This window comes from Elaeis guineensis, chromosome 5 (assembly GCF_000442705.2).
Source record: "Elaeis guineensis isolate ETL-2024a chromosome 5, EG11, whole genome shotgun sequence".
Taxonomy (NCBI): domain Eukaryota; kingdom Viridiplantae; phylum Streptophyta; class Magnoliopsida; order Arecales; family Arecaceae; genus Elaeis; species Elaeis guineensis.
In genome coordinates, this window is record NC_025997.2 from 24,259,686 (window position 1) to 24,275,958 (window position 16,273).

General features: G+C 37.2%; 1 protein-coding gene across 1 annotated transcript in view; it reads left to right on the forward strand.

Annotated features, from left to right (window-relative positions):
* LOC105045177 (uncharacterized) overlaps positions 1–11,496 on the forward strand; it is a 29,690-nt gene extending 18,194 nt beyond the window's left edge. Inside the window, 2 exon segments of the mRNA XM_073257376.1 lie at positions 6,483–6,602; positions 11,076–11,496. Coding sequence (XP_073113477.1) covers positions 6,483–6,602; positions 11,076–11,246 — 291 coding nt within the window. The 3' untranslated portion in view covers positions 11,247–11,496.
* The last annotated feature ends 4,777 nt before the right edge of the window (positions 11,497–16,273 follow it).

Sequence of the window (16,273 nt, forward strand, 5' to 3'; positions counted from 1 at the left end):
TTAAAATTTTATAATAGATATTTTACGTCAATGATCCAAATCGTTGAGTGCGGTCTATTATCTCAAAATTATTTATATATAAAAAAATTATATTATTTGAAGTTCTCTAATTTATGTATCAAATAGTCAAAAATTGAATAATTTAAATTAAATTAAATTAAATATATTTTTTGCTCATTTGATGCATAAATTAAGAGATTTTAAATCATATGATATTTTAATATGTAAATAATTTTGAAATAATAAATCATATTCAACAGTTTAAATTATCGATACAAGATCTTTATTATCTAATTTTAATTAAAACGTATGTCATCTAAATCTATATCTATGCATATAATTTTATTTTATTTATTTATTTATTTTAATTTGAAAACTTAGCCATCACATTAAATTTTACATATTAATTAGACGGCCTCAAGCTGGCTTGAGAGCCTATGGTGTTCGACAGGAATCAAGCACGTCTGTTACTTTTTGTCACGAAAGAAGACAAATCGTACCTGTGTCTAATGAGACCAGTGAGGACGCAGGACGTCCCTAGCACTTGGGGACAGCGAGTAGGATCGCGACGTGAGCAAGCACAGGCCATTCCCGTTATATTTTTTTATTTTAAATGCCGACGCCTACCCGCTAGACTGCCATAAAAAAGCACTAATAGGAAGTCTTCTTTTCCTATAGTTTGTATCCATTTAAGTAAAAAAACATGAAGTGATTACCCTTAAAAAAAAAAAAAAAAAAAAAAAAAAAAAAAAGGATACACAAGGGCACAGCATTCTTTACCTTTATGTGATTAAGTATAAATATTTAATTTTTTTTAAAAGATATGAAAGTTTTTGTTTGCAATACCATATTACCGACATATTTTATGCTTGCAGTACGAAATAATACTAGGTGTTTTGTGCTTTAGTGCAATTCGTCTTGTCGTACGATCTGCCTCCAGCTCATCTAACGATTTGTTTTCTGAAAAGGATCAAGACTTTTGTTTAATCTATCAACATTTTTATCCAAGTTTTAGGAGTTTTCTACAACTGGGATGCCAGGAGAAAATCTGCCTTAACTTGGGGTCTTTAAGCTTTAAGAAATGGAGATATTAGTGGTCAAAGCACTCTTATGACTGAGTTAAGAGAGGGAAATTTTTTTTTTTTTCAAATTAAGATCTAAGCAACAAGAGTTTGAGAAGCAACCACCACCGATTTGTTCCGTTGTTTGAGTAGCTAATGAAATTGGCCATGGCTTGGTAGGGGCGGTTGCTTATCTCTTAGAGGACGTTTGGTGGATCATAAAGAATTATAGATTGCCAAAACCTTAAAGAGAGTTGTATACGTTTTTAGTTCCTTGCACGGTATTTTTTTTCCTAGTCAAAACCTCAGTTCATAACAGTAGAGTGCAGCATGCCCGCTTTCCAAGCGTCTAACCAAACTTATTTAGTGTTAATCTTTTGTCATCTAGAAGTTGCTAAGCTGAGATGACCGGTATTTTAGATTTGATTTTAGGTATTACTTGCACATCTGTACATAGCCCCTAGCATCGATCGTCACAATATCTCTAGAGCATCTAGATTATTTGATCTTATCTCCCAAATAATAATGCTACTGCAATCAGCGACATAGTTAGCCATCTAGTCAATGGCACTATTGTTTTCCTTATAAATAAGTCTGATTATACATGTGATATTGATGTGAGTTTTCAAATATCCAATAACAGATGATGACCAACTTCCCATCCTGCTCCTTTGTTGGTCCATGATATAATTTTTTTTTCTTATTGTGGAATTTAAATGAATCAAACCATAAATCTTTACTAATTCAAGTAATCTTTATTCAATTGCATAAGTACAACAACAAACAACAGCAAGATATTTGGTCTGTGAAGAATTTGAACTTGATGTGTCAGTGTGTCAAGGATTGTCGGAGATAACCACCTCGGATCCCATAAAGTATTGTCCGCTCTGGCTAGGTCCGGACGGGGAGCGTGCCCCATGGTCCCCATCGAGGGTTGTCTCTGGGGCCCCTGGGCCCCACCGAGAGTTATTCTGTCCCGGCCCAGCGTCACACAGACGACCTCACAGTTTTGTCTTTTCGTCTCCCGGAGGGAGAAAAGATGCCTCGTGAGGGAAAGCGTGCTAGTATCCCACTTAAGCACATGATACTTCAGAGTTTGCCCGATGTGAAACTATTAAGGGGGTCCCCCCACGGCCTACCCACAACATAGCCCCCCACTCTAGAGGGGCATGTGCTGTAGGCAGGGGGCGGGTGCCCCTACCTGGCACGCCACTGAGGTGTCAGTATGTCAAGGGTCATCGGAGACAACCGTCTTGGACCTCATGAAGTATTGTCCGCTTTGGCTAGGTTTGGACGGGGAGCGTGCCCCGTGGTCCCCATCGGGGGTTGTCCCTGGGGCCCCTGGGCCCCACCAGGGGTTATTCCATCCCGGCTCAGCGTCACGCAGACGGTCTCACGATTTTGTCTTTTTGCCCCCCGGAGGAGAAAAAGGTGCCTCATGAGGGAAGGTATGCTCGTATCCCACTTAAGCACATGACACTTCAGAGTTTGCTCGATGTGGGACTATTAAGGAGGGTCCCCCCACGGCCTACCCACAACATAGCCCCCCACTCTGGAGGGGCATGTGCTATAGGCAGGGGGCGGGTGCCCCTACCTGGCGTGCCACTGAGGTGTCAGTGTGTCAAGGGTCGTCGAAGACAACCGCCTCGGATCCCACGAAGTATTGTTCGCTTTGGCTAAGTCCGGATGGGGAGCAACCCTCGTGGTCCCCACCGGGGGTTGTCTCTGGGCCCCTGGGCCCCATCGGGGGTTATTCCACCCCGGCCCAGCGTCACGCAGACGGCCTCACGGTTTTGTCCTTTCGGCCCTCGGAGGGGGAAAAGGCGCCTTGTGAGGGAAGGTATACTCGTATCCCACTTAAGCCCATGACACTTCAGAGTTTGCCCGATGTGAGACTATTAAGGGGGTCCCCCCACAGCCTACCCACAACATAGCCCCCACTCTGGAGGGGCATGTACTGTAGGCAGGGGGCGGGTGCCCCTACCTGGTGCGCCACTGAGATGTCAATGTGTCAAGGGTCGTCGGAGACACCGCCTCAGACCCCACGAAGTATTGTCCGCTCTGGCTAGGTCCGGATGGGGAGCGTGTCCCGTGGTCCCCATCGGGGGTTGTTCCTGGGGCACCTGGGCCCCATTGGGGGTTATTCCGCCCCGCCAAGCGTCATGCAGACGGCCTCACAGTTTTATCCTTTCGCCCCCCAAAGAGAGAAAAGGTGCCTCGTGAGGGAAAGCGTGTTCATATCCCACTTAAGCACATGACACTTCAGAGTTTGCCCGATGTGGGACTATTAAAGGGGTCCCCCCACAGTCTACCCACAACATAGCCCCCCACTCTAGAGGGGCATGTGCTGTAGGCAGGGGGCGGGTGCTCCTACCTGGCGCGCCACTGATGTGTCAGTGTGTCAAGGGTCGTCGGAGACAACCGCCTCGGACCCCAAGAAGTATTGTCCGCTCTGGCTAGGTCCGGACGGGGAGTGTGCCCCATGGTCCCCACCGGAGGTTGTCCCTGAGGCCCTTGGGCCCCACCGGAGGTTATTCCGCTCCAGCCCAACGTCACACAAACGGCCTCACGATTTTGTCCTTTCGTCTCCCGAAGGGGAAAAGGTACCTCGTGAGGGAAAGCGTGCTCGTATCCCACTTAAGCACATGACACTTCAGAGTTTGTCCGATGTGGAACTATTAAGGGAGGTCCCCCCAAGGCCTACCCACAACATAGCCCCCCACTCTGGAGGGGCATGTGCTGTAGGCAGGGGGCAGGTGCCCCTACCTGGTGCGCCACTGAGGTGTCAGTGTGTCAAGAGTCGTCGGAGACAACCGCCTCGGACCCCACGAAGTATTGTCCGCTCTGGCTAGGTTCGGACGTGGAGCGTGTCCCGTGGTCTCCATCGGGGGTTGTCCCTGGGCCCCTGGGCCCACTGGAGGTTATTCCGCCCCGGCCCAGCATCACACAGACAGCCTCACGGTTTTGTCCTTCCCCTTGGAGAGAGAAAAGGCACCTCGTGAGGGAAAGTGTGCTCGTATCCCACTTAAGCATATGACACTTCAGAGTTTGCCCGATATGAGACTATTAAGGGGGTCCCCCTACTGTCTACCCACAACAGAACTCATGTTTGGTCACCAAAATTTATATTACCTATGAACCATGGCAACATGCTAATTTTGGCCCTTAAGGAATATCTAATCCAATTTTTCTAATCACGGCCCAGTGCAAGAGAAGTCACATGTTAGGGTTCATATATGAGTCTTGCTTAAAACACCATTTGAGGTCGTAGAAAATTTGGAAAGGGCTTAAAAATTTGAGAATGTGAGTCATGTGAGCTGCGAGAGTCCCCATTCCAAATAATAAAAAGCGAAGAAGCGACGACATATAAAAAAAATTAGCTCGCTGCCCATGTGATTCTGGATCAGGTCTTACACTATTATTTATGTACTATTTCTCTGACAAACGTGATAGTTAAGCCTGTGTTTAACTTAGTTTGCTGATTAACATGCATGACTTGTTAATGATGGGACTAATGGTCCTGCAATGGCAAATAAAGCTTTTTTTTTTGGATAACGACTATGATTAAGATAATAGACGGGGAGGAATCTTTGTACAAATTTAATAAGTAGTTCCATTTGACTGTGATTTTTTTTTTTTTTTTTTTTTTTTTTTGTGCCTTTTCAAAGACCACGTTATGTGCATATGAAAATTTTACAGGCCTACTAATATTAAGATGGCAATTCAGACTAGATTCATATTAGTGATTCATATTAATGAACTTTTAACGTGAAGAAGGTTAACAAATTTCACATTCATATTTGGTTTTTTGGTAGAAATTTGTCCCAATTAATAAATGGAATCCGTAGTTATATCATGATTGCCTTCCAAAGTTAAGTGAATGGTCTTCTTTGTCTCTTTCTAATTTGAGAAGAAATTCTTATTCAAAACCACCATTTAAAATAAGCAGCTTAGTGCGAGAAACTTCATTTTTGGGAAAGTAAATTTATTGGGTTGCCTCAGAACCCGTTTGGAAGGAGACGAAATGGCAATATGGCACGAAAGTTGTAAGAAAACAGCGGGATTATAAAAGAAGATATTATTTTTTAAAAAAGTCAGAAAAAAAATATTGTAAACACCAGGAATTTTACTGCAACTAATTTCTCATGACTTCTTGTTGGTTTATTATTTGTTTGACAAATTTTTTTCACAAAATATAATATCTTATTTTATGCCAGTGTCGTATTTCACACATCATTTTCATGAGCACTGCATAATTGGACGCCAGACGACATCACAAACTTCTGGCGACCGTTTGCACTAAAATATTACATTAAATTAAGTACTTCCGGGTAGAAATGGTAATTAAGTTGGGTCAAATTGGACATGGATTGGACCAAAACTTTATCGATCTAAATTTGATTTATTTATTAAATAAATTAAAATTTTAAATATGAAAATAATTTATTTATTTAATAAATAATTTGATTTAATTTATATAATCAATTTATTAAATAGTTTAAATTAAATGAATTAAATAAATTAAATAATTTTTTTACGGATTAAATAGATTAAGTAAGTTGGATTAAACAGAATAAAAATAAATTAAATATATTTTAAATATATTAAATATATTTTAAATATGTTAAATAAATTATCTTAATTAATTCAATCTAAATATTAAACAGATTAAATGAATCTGATGTTTAAAATCCAAATCAGAGCTGAATGTTAAACAAACTAGATGAATTGACATATTTATGATCCGAATTTATTTAGCCTAAATTTGAATCTGCTTATGATAGATTAAGTATAGATTGTACCGGCAGATCGGATTATATTTTGTCAATCTTATTTTTTCAATATATATTAATGAACAGTAGTAAATTTTAAGAGTTAATGAACCATGCGAAGTTTTAATATACTAATAAAGAAATGTTCAAAATTTGAATCCAACAATAATGCCAATTAAGATGTGAACCTAATTCGTAGTTAATGAAGAATTGGAGTTATTTTTTAATTTCTAGAATGCATGTGCTGTTTGCCCTTAGGTGATGAGGTCTAAACGGATCTTACTCTTAAAACGAATTCTTTCCTTGTCTGTAACGAAAGCTAGAATGGCCTAATTGGACAAACCTATGCAACCGGAATTGCACATATGCATTTTAAAGACACTGTTCTTGTAAACTAGAATTTTCTATTTCTTCTAGCTATTTAGTGTACTCCATGCCTATTCTGATCTATGTTAATTTGAGGTATCACATTTCATTGCACCATTAGGTCCTTGTGAAAGAGAGACCAAAACTACATATCTTTCCTATTTCTGTGGGCTAAAACTTAAAAAATTAGCAATATTTTACCAAAAAACTAACTACTGATGCGGTTAGTGCATAAGGTTTCACCCATATGCTTTCCTTCTCATGCCTTTTCTTTATGCAACAGAAAACGGTCATCACCACGAAGAGTGTGGAGTATATGCCGTTCTTCCTCTCCTTCTTTCTCTTTCTAAATGGTGGCACCTGGACGGTTTATGCTGTGCTTGATAGAGATATTTTCCTTGGGGTAAGTTTGCTCTGAACCTGATGATAGTGCTATTAATCTAACAAAGACACTGAACAAAGTAGGACTTCATGTTTTTTGATGAAAATTTAGGACTTTGTGTTGATCAGAAAAAAGGGGCCAAGTCCACTGTTTTTTTTTTTTTTTTTTTAGCAAATCTTTCATAAACCTAATGGTATTATTAATTTCATCCAAATAGTGATGATTCTTTTATACTACATAAGTCACATAAATGCGGTATTATGTGATTTATAACGAGTAGTTGAATCTTTCCTGACTTCACTTTGTTTTATATTTTAAAATTCAAAAGAGAAATTTATAGTGGACAATTTTTTTTTTTTTAATAAAGTGAAAGGGAGGCAACAAGGCAAGCCCCCCTACTTATTAATAAAGCAAATATAATACAAAAATAATGAAAAGGGGAGTTTAATTTGACTTAAGAGAACAGTACTGTGGCTAATGCTAGACACTCCATTCAGCTCAGATACCCTTTACGGTATTCCATAGTTTGCCAAAACCTCCCAAATCATTCATATACATAGAGAGGAAGTATCAATAATGAGACCAAAGCTCGCTTCAGCACTAAAGACGTCTTGTCATCGGAACCAGAAGACCATGGCAGCTAACTGTCAAAAGCAAGACGAATATTTTCTTTCTCCATGGAGTCCAGGAGGCGTTGAGTTCCCCGCAGGATAGGACCAGATATCAATGCATGAACCAAATATATACATATAGAGAGAGAGTGTGTGTATGTGTTAGGATAAAACCAGATCGATCGAATTTTGATTCAGATTCGATCAAACTAAAACTCTATAATAGAAGTCCTATATCAATAATTCAAACCGTTAAATATGATCTACTATCTCAAAATTGATTGTACACAAAAAAAAATCATATGATTTGGAGACCCCTAATCAATACATCAAGTAGTCAAAAATTGGACAGTCTAAATAAAACTGAATTAAATATATTTTTTGATTACTTGATGCATAAGCTAGGAGCCTTCAAATCATATGATTTTTAGTGTGCAAACAGTTTTGAGATAGTAGATCACATTCAACGACTTAGATCATCGATGTAAAACCTTCATTGTCCAATTTTAATCTGATCAGATTTGAGCTCAAAGCCAATTAATTTTATCTAAATCTACCCCTCTCTCTCTCTCTCTTTATATATATATATATATATAAAGGGCCAGCCCAAGAAGGTTTGATCCGATGGCCTTGAAAGGTCATTATAGAAGCAATGACGAGCCTAGATTTGCATCTAGTTTCTTTCTTAAGACATCTCTAGTATTCAATCTAGTTTTGAAACCTCGACTGAGAAACACTTTGATTTTTAAGGAGATATTAATTGTCCATAGGTTGGTGCAAATGAACATCTAGACCACGCTTAAAGATTAGTTTGTTTGCCTCTGTATAACAAAAAAAAAAAAAGAAAGATGTCTTAACGCATGAGGTTCCTGCTGCTATAAGACTTGGGAAAGTCAGAAGTAGTGCTGTCCTTGTGCGAGAAGAGGTTGTTTCTACATTTCAAACCTATAACAACTTTAGTCGTAATGGAGCAACCTTACCATTATATCGAAGCTCGCCTTCATTACTAAAAATTCCTATTAAATCCTACAACTAATAAGTAGCTATTCTGTTTAGGGAAAGCTGGACTTAGTATTCACTTATTTCTTCTGTTCCAATGAGCAGCAACTACTGAGGTATTCTGATGGAAACATATATACTGGAAGTCTTTCTGCTATTCAGCTGGTAAAGCTTGTATTAATTGTCAGGATTCTCATGTTCCTAGCTACTCTATTTGAATTATATTCTATAGTCAGATCATGCATGAAAACCACTAAGATGTAGCTTGGGAAATGCTAACAGAGGCTATACCTCAAATGAATGCAAAAAATTCTTTTACCATTAGGGAGAGTACCTAATCAAGAAGCTGAAAATTATCATGATGATTAGCTCTATTACTATATCTAGAAAGCATCAGGGTGTTCCCATTTGCCAAGCAATGTGATGCCTCCTTTCAGACAGAGGCAAGGTGGCCATTATGAGAAGTTGATGAGCTAGTTCTGACCAAAAAATGTTGATGAGAGGAGGTACGCAAGAAAGAAAGCATGATACTGATCATTTAGCAAGCCTTTTCATTTGAGAAGGTCCTAAATTTCAATTCATTTGGACGTTGTTTTCTGAAGTACTTGAATAATTCCCTCATCATTTATCCAGAACAAGCTACTCTGATAAGCACAAAATTATCAATATCATTCTGTCATAATATATGGAAACTTGTAACGTCTATCAGAATTCAGAAGTGCCATTACGTATTTGTATTAATTCGAAAGTTGACATGAAAAGGGAGAGCTACTGACATCCACGTAGGCCCCGTGTCAACGTACATGGCCATTTCCATGCATTACTTACCAGTCCTAACTCTATGTTAGACCCATTTCTACCCAAAACAAGAAAACTCCTATGCCAGACCAATGACAACCTCACCAAATATAAATAAATGGAATAGATAGATAGATAACTACCATGCTAGGCAACCCACCTTCCTCTTCTGGACTAGGGATCAGCAATGACAGATGATAAATAGATTGATAGATTAGAGTTCTCCAAGGCTTCGAGGGTTCATTGCTCGAGTCATTGCCTAATCTAGTATAAATACATATGTATATAGCTCCTAGTAATAAAAGTACGGGTGATAACCCAATACCCTCCCATTTCATCAAAAATAGATAGATAGATAGATAGATAAAAAGAAAAGGTTTACAAACCAATCCTATACGTTGGAGGAGAAGACCATGGTGACCCATTAGAGGCGCATGGCTGCACCAAATGCCATATCATAAGTTTGTTGGGACAAGGGCGGAGAGAATCTATTCCTATATTATTTTTCTGAGCAAGCATTCTTATAACATTTGAATGCCTAAGTTTTTAGTTTGCAGTTTCCCCGACAGATTGGTGATTACCTGAAGCTGGTGGTGAAAATGATTTCTACCTCTCTTTTATTTAATCCAACCATCAGAGAATGTTATTCCATCTTGTTTTTTACAAAAAAAGTTGTTATACTATCTTTAGCTTTCCATATGGTTGAGATTGGATATACAAAACTTTTGTAAAAGGAGATTTTCTCCCTGCTTAAGAAAAGGATGGCAAGATGTATGATAGGTATAGATGAGTAGTGAAAATGACTAATTCATGCTGCAATTTGTGTCAATGAGAGAAAAAGCCACTAAAAGTATTGGGGGTAAAATTGGAGCGAAAAGGGGAGTATGATTCCTAAGTCAAAGTGCAGCTAGAGTCAAGCTATTATGCATGACCATTTTTGTTTAAAATACTAATATTGCTAGAGTGAGTGAAAGCATGGATGGCTGTGATTTGTCCCTCTTAAAAAAAAAAAAAAAATAGGTGTGTTTATTGAAGATGAGAGTATCTAAAGTGAATAGATGTGTGGGAGAGTAGAGACGTATATGAAGACCTAGATGTCTAGATAAAACAATATGCACAATAAGGCAAACATAAATATTTTCGTTAGGAGATATTTGGTCACCAATTTATCTCTTCAAACTTGAGTTTCATGTGAAAATAACTTTGACTCCAACCGTCCAAGTTCTCAAAAATTAATATTGATTTCCACTATTGCATGCTTGTGTCGCTACTTTTGTTCTTGCGTATATGTGACTGTAGATTTATGAAATAGACATATCAAAAGAGGTTTTGTCTTCCTATTCTTCCTATTCACATACTTTAGGTAGACTACCGTTGGTTTATAATGTTGCCGAGCTAGTATGACTTCTTTTGCTTTGTCAAAGTTTACACTAGAATCTTTGATCCAAAAAAAAAAAAAAAAGAAGGAAAAAAAAAGAGAGAAAAAATCATACTAATTCTTCATTGACAACATTCTATAGTGTCATTAGCCAAGCATAACCATATAATGCTCATATTTGTAAATCTAAACCTTTAATGATCTTTCATGCACTGTTATAGAATGAACTTGTTGGAAGAAAAGGGCTTGTACCTTGTTTTGCTTACAAATTAAAATTTCCCTTTTCATATCAAACTTCTTCCCGTCAACTTTGGTGGTAAAAGCCATCGACCGTCTGTCTCCATGCTAATACCTTATCATACTGTATATTTGCATTAGCCGGGTGTTCCAATGCAGTAAATTTATACAAGATTATAAAAATGCTTTAAATAGCTTATGATGAGAATCATAGAAATGAGGAGCATAAGAGACTATTTGTGCTTTATAAGAGAAAACTTTGAAAATTAAATGTAGAATTCAGTTTATTCTGAGAACTGAAAAATATAGATCCTTAATTCGATATTTTTTACCGGCCTGGGTTTCAGTTTATTCAATGTAACTGGCCTGCGTTTCAGATCATGGCAAAGATCAAGATCTAGTTGTAATTCTTTGACTGAAGGAATCTAAAATAAGTACATAACTTTGCATTAATGATATGCTTATTTGCAGATACCAAATGGAATTGGTTTCTTCTTGGGTACTATTCAGTTGGTTCTCTACATGATCTACATGAATACAAAGGTATCAAAATGCTCAGGAGAGGTAGTCGAAGGACAATGGCAACACCAGCGACTCATCAAGCCAGATGGTCCATCTGGGCATGATGAAGAAGAAGGCTAGACCTAGATGGCTTTTAGCTTCCCTCTATCTTCGATACTTATTTTTTATTTTAGGTGTCGAGGGAATAGAATTTAACTGTTGGATTTGGTTGTGAAGAATTTATTATGGATATATGTGATTGATGGTGTTATATATTGTAGAAAGCATCTACATATAAAAGATTTTCCTTTTTTTTCTTTGATAAGCAGAGGAACAAAAATCATGTGAGATGGGCACTGGAGAGAGGCAATATGGGGCGGACTTTCTATTATGCTCTGTTTCCCTCGTATCCATCTTAAAGTAGAAGTTCAAAAGTTAGGAACTTCTCTTATTAATAGAATCGTCAGTTTTATTATAAAAAAAATAAATATAAAAAATATTATGTATGGTATTTTTTTTTCTTTATTTTCAAAACATATATTTTAGTGATGCGTACTAGGCCAAATAATATACACTATATAAATTAGTAATCTAGCAAGTTGATACATATATCTAGATAAATTGATATATAACTTGTAGAACATAGTATTTATTGATATATAATATACAGCCAAATAATACATATTTAGTAGATTAGTTATTTAACAATCCAAAATATATCTTCAAATAAATTGATATATAATTTTTGAAATATCATATTTACTAATATATACTATATGCTCAGATGATACATGCTTGTCGACTTCCTAACATACACCGAAGGCTTCTTTTATACATATATAGTGATCTCATACATAACTTTAGATAAATTGATTTGTAGTTTTTAAAATATATTTTTTATTTAAATGTGTGTATTAGATCATTATTGGATCTATATTAAAAAAGTTTGCAATGTATATTAGAAAGGTGTTATGTATTATCTAGCTATATAATATGTATCGATGAATTTGATATTTTGAAAATTATATATTATTTTGTTTGAATGTATATATTTGATTGCTAACTAACTAATTTACGAAGTATGTATCATTTAACTGTGTCTGTTTATCAGTAAATTTTATATTCTAAAAACTGTGTATTGATTTATGTAGAGGTATATATTAATTTGCTTAATTATTAGTTTATTTGGTGTATATTATTTGGCGATATAGTCCATAGCAATAAAAACTATATTTTGAAAATAAGAAAGAAGGATGCTGCATTTTTTTAAAATTATATTACTGATGGCTTTGCTAGTAGAAAAAGTTCTATATTTTTATGTTTCTGCTTTAAGATGGATAGTAGAAGAAATATACTAAAATGAGAAGCCCATTCCATATTCCTTTTTTTGGTGCTCACCCCATATGATTTTTGTTCAAGGAAGAGAACTCATCCACTTCATTTAATAATGAAGTATTCATCAAAGTATAGAAAAAAATTATATAGTTCAATTTTTGTGCCAATTCAAGCAATTCTATAGGGTGGTGGCTAGTTACAAAGAATTTTTCGTGCCAATTGGCACAAAAGGATTATTGTTACTGATTAGAAATTCATGTATGAAATTCTGGAGTTGATTGAACCATGGTGTGCATGTAATGTCACAATAAAAATCTTTTCACATGACCAATGCAACTAGTAGCAATTTTCATCCTCTATTCTATATATTTCTTTTTAAATGAGTCAACCATGTTCTTAATATATATTTTGATTATGAGATCTTTATGGACCTAAGTTGAGAGAGATCGGACAAGATGTTGTCCAAGTTGGACAATTCACTTTACTCAAAAAAAAAAAAATGCAAGCAGATCATAGATGTACTCTTTCTTAGTTCCATTCTACCATGGATTAGAAACCCTACGCAGCTTATCAGAATTTTCTTTTTTTTTCCCTTTGTGGCGCGTGCGCACGTATATATACGTGCATGTGTATGTGCGCTTGCATTAAAGAGTGCATGCATGCTTGTGGAAAGGAGAAGGTTAGTCCATCCAAAATTCGTAAAAATGATTTTGGTAGTAAAAATTCATTAACATGATGAAAGACAAAAACTTAAGGTACGTTCGGCTGAAGTAATAGGGGGGAGAAAAATTTAAGGTAAGTTCTGCGTCTCTCCTAGAGGTTAAACCCACCAGAGATCCTATTGGGAGGTATGAATCACACCCCTGTGCGGGACTGCGGCATTGTCGTTAACAATCTTACTTTGATATTGTATTTGCTCTATTGAGGTAAAGTCCAAGTTATTTTCTGGATGAAGATGCTTTTACTATGCCTTCCAACGGATGTTTGGATAGCTGCATGCATCGTCCCACACTATGCAACAGGAGTCTCAAACAATGCCTCAGGATTGTTGTCAATAGCACCATTTGCAAGATGTTGGAGACATTGGTCCGTATCTAGATTGGGTATTTGTGTGGTCTTAATGCCATTATAAAATCATCCATGGCACATCATCTAAACCAATCCCATCATCATCATGGTCCTCATAATGAAGTGGTTATGGTGTGATAATCCGGCCCAATTGGGCCCAAAACCAGCTCACAAAGCCCACTAAGCCCATAAAAAAAAAAAAAGAAAAGAAAAACAGAGCAGGAAGACTCTCGATCGGAGTCTTCCTCTTCCCCGATCAAGAATCGGAGTCCTAGGGCCATTGAAAGACCCTAGGACGAGCTCTATAAGAACCCTTCCCCTCTCCTCTATGGGTAGACCCTGCAGCCACCGATGATTGCCGGAGATTTTTCTTCGATATTCCTGATTGAAGCCGCGGCCTCCTATTCTTGTGCTCGCCGGAAAACAGAGGCCGAAGACGCCGCCGGAGCTCAGGTAAGGCTCCAACCTTTCTTCCTCTCCTTCTTCCGTTTCCCCTCTGGCCCCAAACATCATTGTCGGTCGCCGACTTTGCCGGAAATCGAGAAGAAAATGATGCCCTGTTTTTCTCCTGTTCGGCCGAGTCATCTTTCACCCTTTTCCGACCATCGACGCCATCGTTTGCGGCATCTCACCCTTAGGTTTGGACTCCCACCCCTCTATCTGTCTTTTCCGAAAGTCATGGCCGCTGGTGATAGGCAAATGACCGGAGAAATCCGTGGAAAGGAGGCGGTCCCCTGTTTTTCATTTTTTTTCTAAATCTCCCGCCGGCCGAGCCTCACCGCCGGCGTTCTGTTGCTCCCTGCTGTCGGCCGCCGCTGCCGGACCATCGACCGTGCCGCTGCAGCCCGCCGGACCATGGGCGACGCCCCTCTGATCCCCTCCCGTTCGGCCAAAGAAGAGGAAAGAAGGAAGAAAAGAAGAGAAGAAAAAAAAAATAGAAAAAGGAAAAAGAAAAAGAAAAGAAAAAAAAAAGAAAATGCAAAAATAGAAAAATAATAAAATAGAAAAAAAATAATAAGAAAAGAGAAAAATTCCCTCTCTTCCCTCTTTCTCCCTCTTTCTCTCTCTCTATTGTCTCTCTCTAAAAAGAAAAAGAAAAAGAAAAAGAAAAAAAAAAAGAAAAATATAATAATAAAAAAAATACATGTGAGAGAAAGTTTTTCTCATCTCTCTCTTAAGTCTTTCTCTCTTTAGAATTAGACTTTCTCTCTCTACTTTCTCCCTATATTTTCTCTCTCTAGATTTTCTTCTTATTTTCTCTCTCTAGATCTTTCTCTCTCATTATGGATTTCGTCTCCCTAGGGTCATTCTCTCTCTGATTACATCACAGACCCTAGGATAAACTTAAGATGAAAATATGATGATCTGAGACTGCTCCGAAATTCGTGCAGTAGATTAGATCTTGATCCGTGCTGTATGTCAACCTCATCTGATCGTATCAAAGATCTTTCAAATTTATTAAAGAACCCTATTGATTGATCTTGACTTTAATTCGATCTGTGCCTCACGATTTCTTGATCAAGTCAGTTGAATCTGACCCTCAGATCAGAGATCCTGAATTACCCTGGTATCTGGATGGTTCGACACATCTGGACAACAGTCCTCTTTCCTTATGATTTAATCTTGTTATATTTATGGAATAGAATTTGATAATGATTTGATATTTTAAATAGGATTAGCTGATTCTTCTAACGAAGTCTAAAGATCTAAGATGAAAGAGGTAAGTAGTGTTTACTTTTACTGAATTTATCTGGTAAATTATGAATTAAATAAATTTATGCATGCTTGCGATTGTAATTATTTATTGAAATAATTGTTGAAAATTATTTATGATGAAAGTTAATTGTAGAAAATTATTTATGATTGAAGTTATTTGTGGAGCAATTATTATGATGATATATGATCTCAAAGAATGTTATAATTGATTTGACTCGAATATCAATTAATTTTATTATTCTTGAAAATAATATATGAATTGGAAGATAATATGAAATTGACAACCTGACTGTGTTGAGGACCCCGCCAATGGGGGCATATACGTTGGCAATTGACTATCCTGAGGATTTATGTCGCCAGTGAGACCAGCGACATGTCGCCAGCTAGACCAGCGGTTCCAAAGAACTTGGCTGCCAGATGATTCGCAGCCCACCGCAAGCAGATACGCGGTATTATGACCCTGCCACAGGGATAATGTGGTCATAGTCATGGTTGGTAAGAAGAATTTAAGAAATTGATGAATTTAAGAAGAAAAGCATAATTAGAAATTATGGTGAATTGACTTTTATATATGATTGACAGTATGAATATGATTTCATGAAATTACATATTGATTTGTTATGCATAGTATTATTTGCCTGATTATTCAGTTAAAGGTATACACTGCTTACTGGGCTATTTAGCTCATGATAAGTTTTATGTTTTTCTTACAGATCCAGAAAATTAGCATGATGTGGGATTTCGGTTGGAAGAGCGATTAGAGATGGAGTTAACTCATTGATTTAGGATTTTTCTCAGAATTGATTCAAGACCTTTAGTTTTGTTTTTAGTATTGGCTTTGTCAGACAGTTACTTTCTTTTGAATACTTAGTTTTGATTTGTTATTTGAACCAAGGTTTGATTATTGAATAAAGAAAAATTTATTTAACTGTTTGTGAAGATATCATGATGAGATGCCTTGCATGCTTATGGAAAAAGTATTCTATAAGTATGCGGCGGTTGCCATGACCCTCGATTCAAATCTCGGGTCGGGGGCGTGACAATTAATA